The sequence below is a fragment of the Chionomys nivalis genome, chromosome 16, assembly GCF_950005125.1.
Source record: "Chionomys nivalis chromosome 16, mChiNiv1.1, whole genome shotgun sequence".
In the NCBI taxonomy this organism is placed as follows: Eukaryota; Metazoa; Chordata; class Mammalia; order Rodentia; family Cricetidae; genus Chionomys; species Chionomys nivalis.
In genome coordinates, this window is record NC_080101.1 from 25339408 (window position 1) to 25352216 (window position 12809).

A 12809-nucleotide genomic window follows, 5' to 3' on the forward strand; every position below is an offset into this window, starting at 1 on the left:
TCTTTTCCTCTCTCTAAAGGGCTGAGGTCCTCTGTGGCCTTGGTATGTGGTCTATGTGGTGGGACCTCTGTTACCATGCAGCATTCTGCCTGCTGGGGGCTCTCTTGTTCCCTTGCTTCTGTCCATGCATACATAGTATCTAAATGAAGAGGAACAGGCTCAGGAAGCCATGCGACCCCACGTGGAGCTCAGTAGGGTTTTCCAGGAAGAAGAGGATGGAGAGGTTGAAGAAGACAAAGACCACCAATGTGATCTTGGGTAGACAGGGAGAAGTCACCTGAGGGCAGAGTTTACACCCTCGGAGGAGCTCTCTCCACCCCTGCCCCAGCCTTTTAGAGAACAGAGGCCTTGTGGGAGAGCTGTGAGCCTTGCTAAAACATAGAGGGAGATTCTCCAGGGACAGGACTGGGCTCAGTAACCCAGATGCAGCCAGCCCGACTTTGGCAATTTCTCTATGTCCTGTCTTGGGAGGCTGTCTTGCCCCATTTTATGTAATAACAGAATGTTTGAGTCTAGGTAATAATACACAAAGAAAAGTGGACTGTTGGAGATTATGGTTCTGGATGCTGGCAACTCCTGGCCTGATGCAGGAAGAGCAAGTGTGATCTGGTCTGGCAGCTGTGGGAGACAAAACCCGGGTGTTCTGGAATTGGGGCATTCCTCTTGTTCACAGTGGCTGATCCAGCTTAGGATCTCAGCATTCATTCCCGAGGTGCTCACAGTTCAAGTGCTTCCTTTAAGGGCCTGCTATCCAACATTGACTCATTCAGCATAGGAACTTTTGGGGACACACTTAGGCCACAGCAAAACCCAGCATTTGGGGATCCTCTCTTACTCTTGCAGAGTGTCAAATGCAAAGCAGAATTGTACCGTGATTTCCAATTGATCTTAATAATAAAAACCCGGAGTCAGATGTTAGGGGGTGAAAGCTGAAAGATCAGAGAAGCAGAGCATCCAGCCTCTACTAGTTCTTACCTCTACAAAATCCTCAGACCAAATGGGGTGTCCTTTCCCTGTAAGTCCTCAGACTGAATACCCTGAGCTCCTGTCTCCTCTGTCTGCCCAGCCATATCACTCCTGACTCCACCTCCATAATGTTGGTATTAAAAGTGTGTGATTCCCAAATTCTGGGATCAAAGGTGTGAGTTCTGTTTCTCTTTTAGATTGATTCAATCTTGAGTAGTCCAGGGTGGCCTTGAACTATTCGTCTGCCTCTGTCTTCTGGGTGCTGGCATGAAAGGTGTGTGCCACTATTTGCCTGGCTTCTATGACTCACTAGCGTGACTAGCTCCACACTCTGATCTTCAGGCAGGCTTTATTTCTTAGTGTAAACAAACGCCACCATACAGAATATTGCCCACTGAGTGCTGCATGGACCCCAGGTGATGGTTGCATCTGTCTTCTCCTTTCCATTCTCACAGCCCAGTTCAATGGCAATGAGAAGCGGCAGTCTTCCCCATCACCTTCTCGGGACCGACGGCGCCAGCTCCGTGCTCCTGGAGGAGGCTTCAAGCCCATCAAACACGGGAGTCCTGAGTTCTGTGGGATTCTGGGAGAGAGAGTGGATCCCACCATTCCTCTGGAGAAACAAATGTAAGTTCACTGATGCAGTGCCGGGGCCGCCCCTGCTTCCTCTAGATGCTGTGCCCTCTTCCACGTCTTTATTGTAAGTACAGTTGATCACTGGCCCCTCGTGACAGAGGCTCCTGGGAGGTCTAAGCTCCTGACCCCTGGCCAGGCCCGGTCTTATCACACCATATTGCCACCTTCACCCTCAGTGACTGGCAGGAGGGATTGCGAAATCTTGAGCTGTCACTTCCCGTCACTTTTCATCCTAGCTGCTATGTCTGAAGTAAACCTACCCCTCTGTGTAAATTGGGTTACTGCACAGCTTTTGTGCTGCGTCTGTTTGCCCTTCATCAACTCTCCAAGATCTCTCACCTGTCACAGTCTGAGGTCTACCCATCCTGCCCTGCCCCTCCTCTGAGCCCTGTGCCAGGACTGGCCCTTTCACTGCCCTTGCTCTTGACCACGAAGACACCTCTGCCCTGCCAGGTCCCTGTCGCTGCAACTCTCCCCTACTCCAGGATGAAGCCCCAGCTTCAGTTTCTTACCACATCAGTACTTGGCTACAGGGAGTTTCTCCAGGCTTAGCAAGTTTATGTGTAGTCAAGGGAAACTAAGGCCCAGCCTCATAACCTGAACCCCATTCTCTCTTTGCTGTTACCTCCGCCTGGACTTTGCTTGCCCCCAGCCTGATCTTGTGCCTGGTGTAGAGTGAGAGATTATGCTGGGCGGTGGTGGCGGTGGTGGCGGTGGTGGCGCAAACCTTTAATCCCAGCGCTCGGGAGGCAGAGGCAGAAGGAACTCTATGAGTTTGAGGCCATCCTGCTCTAGAGTGAGTTCTAGAACAGCTAGAGAAAGAAACCCTATCTTAAATAAATAAATATTTTTTTGGGGGGGAGCATAAAGTGAGAGGTTGGTGTTGCTGGCTCAGAGTAGGTCTGCATTGTAAAGTGAGTGGTAGCTATTGCTGGCATGGTTACAGCAACGGTCCTTCCGTATGCAGTGAGTTCTTACCAGTCTAGACCTGGGTGATACCAGTTCTCAGGCTGGGTGTCCTTCTCCAGGGCTTTCCTGACTGTTAGTGCTGAAGGGGGTACCTCCCACCACAGTAGTCCTGCCTCATCCCAGCTCCTGGTTCCCATGGGACACCGGTGCTGTCCAGACTGGCTTCCTCTCCGTGTCAGCCCCATGAGATGAAGGGTATAGTGAGTAAATACTGGAGAAACCAGTTGCTATTGGTTGGGTTGAATGACAGTGGTTGAGTCTCCCTGACCCCTTGAGTCTGACCTGGCTGGCCATCTCCACAGGCTTCAGCGTGTTTCCAGCTGGTCCCTTGCTCAGATCCAACACTACTAGGCCAAATGCCCAAGACAGCCTGTGATCTCCGGCCTCCTACCGACAGGCTGCCTGCTGATCTCCTGGCTCCTGATCCAGTGCCCTTTGCCCTCTTTTTGATCCTCTACTCCTGGCCCCTCCTTTCTTTGAACATAAAGCAGCCAGGACAGGACCTTACATCTTACCTGTTTGCCACCAGGAACTACCCTTAACAAGGCCCCTGGGGCCTCTCTCTCTGTCTCTCTTCCAGTCCCTATGCTCAGGGAGGGCAGACAACGGACAGCAATTACCTAGGGAACTTTTCCTGCCTTCCCTGAGGACAGCTCAGTTTCAGCTGACTAGAAATGTGATCCTAATAAAATGCTTTTGTCAGCTTGCTGGGGGATGCCACTCAGGCCGCCCTCCTGAGCCTGGACTCTCCATGCCTGGGGCCGCTTGCTTGTGAAGCCAACTTTGTTTTTGTTTGGCTGTTTCTCCCCATGGCTGCCTTAGGGCCCAACATCCCTGGAAATTTTCTGATTATGATAGCCTAAACATCCCCAACCTGTGTTCTCTTTCTGTGTAACCATAGAAGACAGACAGATTGACAGTCTGTAGTGTGTATTCTCTCTCTCTCACATACACACTCACTCACTCACTCACACACACATCTGACATCCCACCATATAGTCACTTCTGCTGCTGCAGTGCTCCGTTTGTGGACCTGGCACAGACGCAGAGGAGGTTTGGGGAGTCCCTCCTCCTTGTCACTAAAGGCCTTTGCTGCCCCGTTGAGATTTCGTCTCCAGTTTTCCCAGTCACAGATTCATGGTGACGGATCCATTCTGTGTCCAGGTGGAGCCATCTGCCCCCTGCACCACACGCCCTCCTCCTTCTCTGGCTCATGTTGTATCCAGAAATGCAATGCTGGGATTCTTATTTACCCAGCTAGTGCCGGGGCCACTTCACTGGAGCAGGGGCCAGCCAGGCTCTTGCAGATTAGTGAGCTGTCCTCCTTTGCCCATGAGGCTTCCTGTTGGCATGTTCTAGGAGCCCATTTGATTGAAAGAAATTCCCTGGCCCACCTCAGAAAGGCCTGGGCCACACTGCCTGCTCCTGTCTCCACTACTCTTTCCCTGTTACCTCTCTGGCTGTTCTTTCCAACACCCTTCCCAGACTAGTCCTATGCCCACACTAGACTCTGCCACAACAGGTTCTTTGTTGCCGCCGTTCTTCGGGGCTTCCTTTCCTCCTCTGGTCTGCACAGGCTTTCCTGGTCGCCCTGCCTGACACAGCCCCAACTGTGGGATCCGGCTTCACTTTCATCTCCTTAGCACCTGTCACCACAGGGCAAACTGGATGGGCACAGAGTACCTGATTGTCTGCATGGCCCACGAGCCTTGCATGGGAAGGGACCCAGGGGTCTGTCGCTCTTCTCCCTCAGAATCTGACCTGTGGCAGACACTGACAGAGCAGCTGTCGAGCCTCCCCACAGGAGGCTGGAGTCAGCAGCTGCCCTCTGAGGGCACTGAGCCTCCTCAGAGGTCACGGAGGGGGGGGGGCTGACCCACTGACCCACCCAACTCTGACTCCCCTCTTGTTCTCTCCCCAGATGGTATCATGGAGCCATCAGCAGAAGTGACGCTGAGAATCTGCTGCGACTCTGTAAGGAGTGTAGCTACCTTGTCCGGAACAGCCAGACCAGCAAACACGACTACTCCCTCTCCCTCAAGTGAGTACCTCATGCCCTCTGCCTACCCCGAACAGTGGAGTGTGCCTGCATGGGTCTCATAAAGAAAGGATACACTCCGTTTCCCCAAGAACTTGTCTGCGTGAGTTATTTCAACCTGGTTTTTAATGTAGTTTTTAATGGGGACCCAGAGAAGCTGTGATTGATGCCCCCTGCAGCTTTCCCAGAGGAGAGAGGTTTGTCCTCAGAAGTGTGGTCACTAGCTAGGAAGAGCTCTCGTGTGCAGTGAGCCCAGACCTGTGCTTGGCTCTTAGCACATCTCGCTCGTCTCCAACTTCATACAGTCCTCTGGTGAGGAACATGTTGCCTCACTCTGTAGACTGGGAAACTGAGACCCGCAGAGCAGGTGACTGATAAGCATGTCTGACCCTCCATGTGCTGGGTTGCTGTTGTGAGAAACCTTCCTGTTGTCAGAGCGTCCCTGGGCAGGTGCCTTCTGTAAACTCCACAGAGTTTGGGAGGGAATGCCGTGAGCTAGAAAGAACCCCACTGGGGTTATCGCCTATGGCTGCTCTGCGGGTTGCCAGGTCTTTCTGACCCATGAGCTATTGAAGTAAACAGGTTTAGAAATAAGAAAAGAGTTGTTTTTTTTGTTGTTGTTGTTTTTCCATGTTGAGTGTTCTGTTGTTTATTGATGTTGCTAGGCAGGACCCAAGTAGAGATCTAGACTCCATTTTATAGATAAGAAAATGGAGGCTCAGAGGAAGAGGAACTCTTAAGGACACAGAATTTGTGACATAATTGGAGTGTGACCCAGGTCCTGCATGTAGACATACTGGGTACCTTGCCTCCCCTCTGCCCTAGATCCTTGCCAGAGGCTCCTGATGGAGAGTGGGCTTGGCAGCACTTCTTTCAGGAAAGCTGGCACCCTTGCTGGCGGGGTGGGCACCCTGTCGTGTGGCCAACCTATACCCATAGCCCTGGATAGCCTGCTGCCATCAAGGGCCCTGGTGCTGCTGGCTTTGTTGTCTCTCTTTCTCTGTCTCGGCGTTCATTCCTCAGGGGTCACATTTCTCCTAGAATCTCCATTGTCTGGCACTGTGGAGGAGCCTCTCGAGAAGCCCTGCTCAGTAGGAGGAACAGAGGCCCTGTGTGCCAGGGCAGGGCCTTGTCAGGTATCAGCCTTCACATTTGATGCATGGAGACATGCCCACCCCTAAAAAAAGCAATCTGGTTGTGTGCCATGACCATGTGGGATTATGGGAAACGGTCTGCTGAGAACCTATGGTGTGTTGGAGTGTTTGAGGAGTCTGCAGCCAGCTGCTGAAGAAATGACTCCAGTGAACCCAGCGTCATCCATGCTTCTACCTCCTTGAGCAACAACTCCTCGTTACCCAGTCTGCATAAAAACCAAGTCATGGGTTGGTTCCAGAGGTCAGGGCTTGGCCCCTTCATCCTTGCCATGTGCCATTGGATTGGGGCCCTCTCTAGGGGTTGGACGTTGATTCTGCTTTTATAGTGATAGGCTTGTCATTCAGGTGGTCTGGGTGCTGTGGTAGCCTCCTCCCTCCTTGGCTGTGGCCTTCACAATTTTGAGCCTCCCTGTCCTCGTCTGTGGACTGGGATGGTGACCTGTTCCTAAGTAACAAGCATCTAGTTCAATCAGCATCGCCCATGTGACCTGGTAAAGTTCCTACCCTGTCCCTGTTTGCTGCTAGTAGCCTCGAAGATGCTCGTTGTCTAGTTAAGAAACTTGTGGTTGGGCTGTGGTATCACATGCCTTTATTCCTAGCACATGTGAGGCAGAGGCAGGTGGATAGCTGTGAGTTTGAGGCCAGCCTGGTCTACGAAGCAGGTTATAGGCCAGCTGGGATTCTATCGTGACACCTTGTGGTCCAAAGTGTAGAAGGTGTCGTGTTCTGCCGCTCACTGTTTGGTAAAGTCACTTCGCTTGTCTGTTTGCATCATCAGCGTGTGACCAACAAAAGTCAGACTTTGACAGTCTTTATGGACACCACTGGCTCCCCATGTGTCCCTGCCTGTGGATTCAGCCTCTACTTTGCTTGGTGGGCATTCTCTGGCTAAATCAGCTGCACTTCCCCAGCCAGTGGCATCTAGCATGCTGCACAAAGAGCCCTTGGCCACCAGCCTGAGGTCTGGTTTGTTGTACCTGCCCTGTCTGATGTAACCACCAGGCCTGCTGTGTAGCGACTGCTCTTCCACACAAGAGCTGGAGCAGGAGGCTTTGGTTTGCTCGTCTAGCGCCATTAGAGTACCACCCTGGTGGTCAGAGTGCTGCTCATCTAGGCAGTCTTTCCTTGAAGCCGTGCTTCCCAGAACAAACATGTTCTGTGACCCTCGTCCACAAACAGGGCGGCCGTGGTATGTGGGTACTGGCTGCTTTGGACAAGCACCACCTTTGCCAGCCTGTATGCAGTATGTGGTTTCTTACATCTTCAGGCCTGCTGCCAGTGCTGAGTGCAGAATGGCAGCCCCACACCACACAAGACAGGTTGCAAGCTGACATTGGAATTCCAGCTATTCCTCTTCTCGGCCTCCGGCCATTTTCATGTGGGTATTGGGTCTTTCTGTGAGAAAGGTCTGTGGAGGAGAATGTACTTGGAGAAGCCTATTCCCCTAGAGCAGGGCCCTCGACCTGCTCCGTCCTTCCCCTTGGAAGACTTTGTTGGAACCTTCTGTACCTGGCACTTGGGTCTGTAGAGAGAGAGCCGAGGCGGACAGCCAGACCCAACTGCAAACTCACAACCATGCTCATTCTGACTGCCTTGTAGCATGCAGGACTGCGCCAAGGGCTTTGGGTGCCCAGAGGTGGCCTGTAACGGGTGGTCACCACAACCAAGGGTCAGAAGCTTCAGGGCAAAAGCTATTGGCGACCCTTAGGGGATGCGAGTATTCCTCAGTAGAGAGAGAGGGTAAAGGTGTGGTGTTGAGGAGCCTCGTAGGACTTCTGTGTCTCCTAGAGGAGCTTGTCAGATTCTCAGGGACAAGGCCACTGGCTAATGGGTCCTGCTCAGAGTCTATCCCCTCATCCATCAGCAGATAGATGTCTGTGGCCTGCACACTTGTGCTAGGGTGGCCTCATGCAGAGGCTAGGGCAGATTCCCAGATCTTCGTTTGAGGTTAGAGGTCTGAATGCCTGCTAAGGCGTCTAGCAAGACTGTGGTTGGAACTGTGGCACAAACAGATACAGACATACACCCTTATATTTGGTCAGAAGGTCTTAGGGTATCAGCTGTGTAAGTGACTTTAAGGATTTATCTAAATGAGAAAACATCCCTAGTGGAGATTCACAATGGACGTAACTCTGCCCTTGAGTGCATATTTGACTGCTCTGACAATGAAGACAGTGACTTGTTTTTGTGGGGATCAGTGACACCCCTGGGTCTGATAACACTGCCTCCCTCCAGCTCCCTGTGCTTTGGGCAAGATCTATAGCCCATCCCCCTTCACTCCTCAGATGTCTGTCACCTGCTACTGTGGACAACTCCCACCTTTGAAGCTGGTTCAGAGATCCTTCAAATGATGTTCATCACTCTCAGTCTCTCCTGCTGCAGGTGTCTCTTGTCCCCTGAGCTTGACAACAAGTTCTAGCCAGCCTCGTGCCTGCCACTGGTCCTGGGTGTGCTGGGCACGCTTTCTCCAGCCAGACAAGCAAAAGTTTGAGCCTTTAGCAATTGGTGAGAAAATAGCAAAAGCCGACGCCCTCTTGTTTACCTGTAAAGGCCTGGGGAAAGGAACGGAGACAGTCTCGTTAGTAGGGTTCTTCAGGCACGTTGAGCTGTAAAGGGCCCTTTAAGTGTTAGTTCTGCAAGATTTACAGAAGAATCTGGACAAGAAGGGGGAAACGGGGGGGGGGAGATAGGAAGGTTATAAGTGGTGGACATAGGAGAGGGAGCAGGCACAGGCATGCTAAGAACAACAAATCCCACATTGGCCCGTGTCCAGGAGTGGCACAGCCCATCACCTGGCTAAAGGATGGGGCTTTATCTCAGAGAACGGAGGAGTCCCTGCAAGTGTACATAGCAACAGTAGTGCTCTCTGAGCCTTGCTCTAGGAACATCAGTAAGATACAGACATGAGTGTTGCCAAAGGGAAAGCCTGCAGCTTTGGCTTCCCTGTGTCCCACGTGCCACACCTATGTGACGTGAATCTGCACTGGCGGGGGTCTCCTGTGAAAGGGCTGGAGTGAGGAGCATGGCGCGTTGGGGTAGAAGCTCAGATGGGGGAGAGCCCTGCTGTTCAGTCAGGCACTTTGCGTGGAGTTCTGGTTCAGCCTTTCACCAGTGCCCCTGCCGTGTTCCCACGCTGCAGACAGCAGATGACAACAAGGTGAGGGCCTGGGGTTCAGCCACCACACTGGCTTCCAGTTGTGCAGCTCTGCAGTGAGTCTACAGAGACCTTCCTTGAATCTGAGGACAGGGTGGGCCCACCTCCACCCTGTGGGGTGGGGTGGGAAGTTTATGAAGAAAGACCCCTGTGTGCTTAGGGACATCCCTTTGCATCTGCCTGAACAGTGAGTTCTTTTGGCTGCTGTACACCCAGTACCACCCAGTAAATGCCCCCTGGTTTATAGGAGAGGGTAGGTAGGTGTCGTGGGTCTGGCAGAGCTCAGGGGAGGCATTTCAGTTAGGGGTATTTTTCTTTCTCTTCTCCCCTCATTGATTTGTAGGTGAAGGAGAGAGTTTTCAAACAGTGGGCATGTCTGGGTCCAGCCAGGCAGGCGAGTGATTAATCTTAGTTTGTTGCTGCTGACAGCCAGGAGCAAGAAATAATAAATGTTTGCAGGGAGGGGGAGAGGGGGAGGAGAAGCTGAGCCGTGCATGCAGCAGTGGGGAATACAGATTTCACTACCTTCTGTGGAGTCAGCATCAGAGTTCCAGGGCTAGGGCTCTAAAACCCAGGGCCCTAAAACAAAACCCAAAAAAGAACCATGGACGACTCCAAAAGCCGCCCTGCCAGGATTCTCGACAGCCTTTGAGCTCCCTTCAGCTGAGTCACTTCGGTCCAGCCACACATCCCCCTGGTCCCCAACACGTCTCTGAGAGCACGGTGAACCCCTGTAAGAGCAAACCTTCAAGGAAGGCAGTATGTGTGCAGTGCCCGGCTCAAGCACAGTTACTACTTGTCTAGGGACCCCACATTACCTAGCTCTGACCACAGGGCCCTGGGCTTGTCTGTGTGTCCTGTGGTCTTCTGAGCTGCTGAGTTGGGTCTAAGCTGGAGGAGCGGACATACAGCAGTGATGGCCCTGCCTGGGGAGGGAGAACTGTCTTAGGTGAAGGCAGAGGATTAGTAAGGGGTGGGGCAGGAGCCTGGGAGGGCAGGAAGTACCACCTTGCAGTACATGGCATCCAGCGCCCTCCCCAGGGTAGAAGTGGTCCAGTGTTGGCCAGGTGCTCTATTTAGCTGTGCATCAACCTGGCCTGGAGCCCTTGACAACTCCCCCAAGCAGAATATAGTGTAGGCTGTCTAAGCCTCAGTTTTTTCTCATCTGGGCAATACACCTTGAGCAGGAGCCTGGCTATTGATTGCGGGCTGTCTTCGTTGAGAACTTTGGAAATCCACGGGTTATAAGAAAAGGGGAAAGGGGACTCTGCCCATATCCATACTCTTTACAGTGGTGGCAGAGTTTTTGCTGGTGCTGGAGAGAAGGCTTCCATGTGGCAGCTCCCAGTCTTCTGTAACCCTGGTCCCAGAGGATCTGATGCCCTCTACTGACCTCGGTGGGCCCCAGACATACATTTGGTGCTCAGGTGAACATGTAGGCAAAACACCTGTACACATAAAATAGATAAATCTCGAAAAGACAGCTTATGTGGCTGCAACTAGAGCAAGCCTCCATTTCCATGACTGAGAACCCGAGTCTCACAGAACAGGGGTCAAATCCGCCGCCCTCCTGGATTGTACCCAGTTGGAGACGTTGCTTGACTCTGACCTGTGTTTCTTAGAGGCTGCAGGTGATAGCTGTCTTAGGAGGCCGGCATTTCTTCCTTGCCCTCGTCCCTGCCTGCTTCCCCTCCAGTTCTTGTACCATATCTGTACGCTCTGAATGACAGCTTTCTTCTTTCCAGAATCTCATTCTCGCTTCCCTGTCCCATGCCATGCAGCATGCCAGGGCCGGAGTGCTGAAGATGTCATGAGCAGGAATCTTGGGGTTCAGGGAACAGATGAAAGCAAGGCTCAGAAACAGGAAGTCGTTCCCCACCCCACTCCCATCACAAAGCTCAGTCAGTATTGACACAGGTGGGCTTGGGCTGGGGGTGAGAATGGGGCTCTCAGTCTGTGAGGGGTACCCGTCCTCTCGGGGCTGCAGAAGGTAAAGATGACTGTTCTGTTCAGTTGGTGTGCTGTGTGTTTTCTCCTTCTAGAAGGCTAAAGGAAGTGTGATAATTAAGAATTGCAGCTTTAGGCAAAGGGACCCTCTGCTTTTGGCAGGGGACTAGGGGAGAGCAGTGAGTTTGAAGTGTGCAGATGGCCGACAGAATGAAAGGGAAGCACTGGCAGTTGCCATTCAGAAGGAACGAGCTGCGCCTGCTGCCAGCAGACGCTTGCTGGGACCTAGAGCCTGTGTGTCAGCGGTTTGGGGTAGTGAGGGAGACAGTATAGAGATATACCTGCTGCCAGCAGATGCTTGCCAGGACCTAGAGCCTGTGTGTCAGTGGTTTGGGGTAGTGAAGGAGACAGTATAGAAAAAGTACAGGCAAGTTCAAAACACATGGGTTCAAATTCTGCATTACCCCAGGTAGATGGGCATCCCACAGCAGTGTCTTGGCTCTGCCCTTGGGAAGGGATTCAGGCAGACCCCAGTTTGAGTTCCCCAGCACAGCAACTGAGATGTGTCCAATGTGAACAGCTTAGGATTGCTACAGTAGCACTGTGAGGTGGGACGGTGGGGACACTCAGAAGGGGGTGAGTACTTAGAGTGTAGCGCTCTCTCTCTCTGATAGTGCCATGAGAACAGGAACCGTGCGCTCCTTCTTGAGATAGCAGAGGTCCTGTGATGCTGCAGCTGTGAGTGCAGCTCAGGTTTCAGTGCAGCATGACATTCTTTGTGCCCTCTGGGGTCCCTCTGAGCAGAAGGCACCCTTGTTCTTAACGCCAGGACTGTACCAGATGTTCGTAGCAGAATCCATGTCAGGCGTCCTCTGGCAGCTTTTCCCAGTCAGTTGTAACTGTCAAAAGCCTGAAGATAAAGACCCTAGCATTTAATGTGGGTTTAAACCCCCGAAAATGGAGCTGCTCTCTCTGGCTCTTACCCCATGGGGTTTCTACTTTCTTGTCTGAGTGCAGTTTTCAAGCCATTCAAGTGGGGAGTGCACCCTCACTCTTGCCTCTTCGCAGAGGAGGAAGCCCAGGTTCGCAGAAGCTGAGAACCTCTTCTAGGCCGTGGAGCAGCGGGGGCTAAGGCAGAGTCCCCTTGACCCCAGACTCTGTTCTTTTCTGATCCCCCCCTCCTTAGCTATCTGCTCCAATTAGATGTGGAGGTGCTGCATGGAAACTTGGGGTATCTAGGCGGAAGCTGAAGCCAGCTGAAGAACTGAGGTACCTCCATAGGTTTCTCAGAAGGTCCTTTGCCCGTGCTAGGTCAGGAGTGAGAGCTGGCTGCTTGGGCGGCAGCTGTACCAGCTCAGAGGGCAAGGACAGTTGGTGGATGGTGACAAAGGGGAAGGAGTGACATAGTTGAGGACTGTGTCCAGGTTTCTGAGCAGCTAGGGGATCAGGACAGTTGGCTTTGAAAAGGCCTGACTCCCTGCTTCCTTCCAGTTGTGCAGACCGGGGAGGTAATTAGGTCCTATGCTGAGTCTGCCTCTCACTGCCGGTCCATGCCCTCTGTGCCAGGAGGTGATGGTTGTTCCCTCTCCCCTCCGCCAGACACAGGATTGTCCTTTGTCCTCTCCAGTGTCTGAACCACTCCGATTACATTTCCAGCAGATTTTTAATTATTTCCTATCAGCCTCCTTCCATCTGCCTGTGTAGCTCAGCCGCCAGGGGAGACATTCCAACTGCCATTTGTCACCAGGATGCCTCTGTGGCCTGGGCACTTCCATCGAGGGGTTCTGTCAGGTCTCTGCAAACCGGAACGCGTCTTCCCGGCCACCCTTACACCAGCTTATCAATAGAATGTACTTAATGAACTTTTTGCCAGAGCCATCCAGGAAATGGTTGTTTGGGGCCTCCAGGGAGATCCCTGGGATGTTGTAGGAAAAGAGGCCACGAG

The 12809-nt window shown here is 52.5% G+C and overlaps 1 protein-coding gene across 1 annotated transcript in view; it reads left to right on the plus strand.

The window, feature by feature from the left end:
• Shb (SH2 domain containing adaptor protein B) overlaps positions 1-12809 on the plus strand; it is a 113044-nt gene that overhangs the window by 86121 nt on the left and 14114 nt on the right. Inside the window, exons 4-5 of the mRNA XM_057790589.1 lie at positions 1422-1593; positions 4493-4612. Of these exons, the coding sequence (XP_057646572.1) occupies positions 1422-1593; positions 4493-4612 (292 nt within the window). The remainder of the gene's footprint in view (positions 1-1421; positions 1594-4492; positions 4613-12809) is intronic.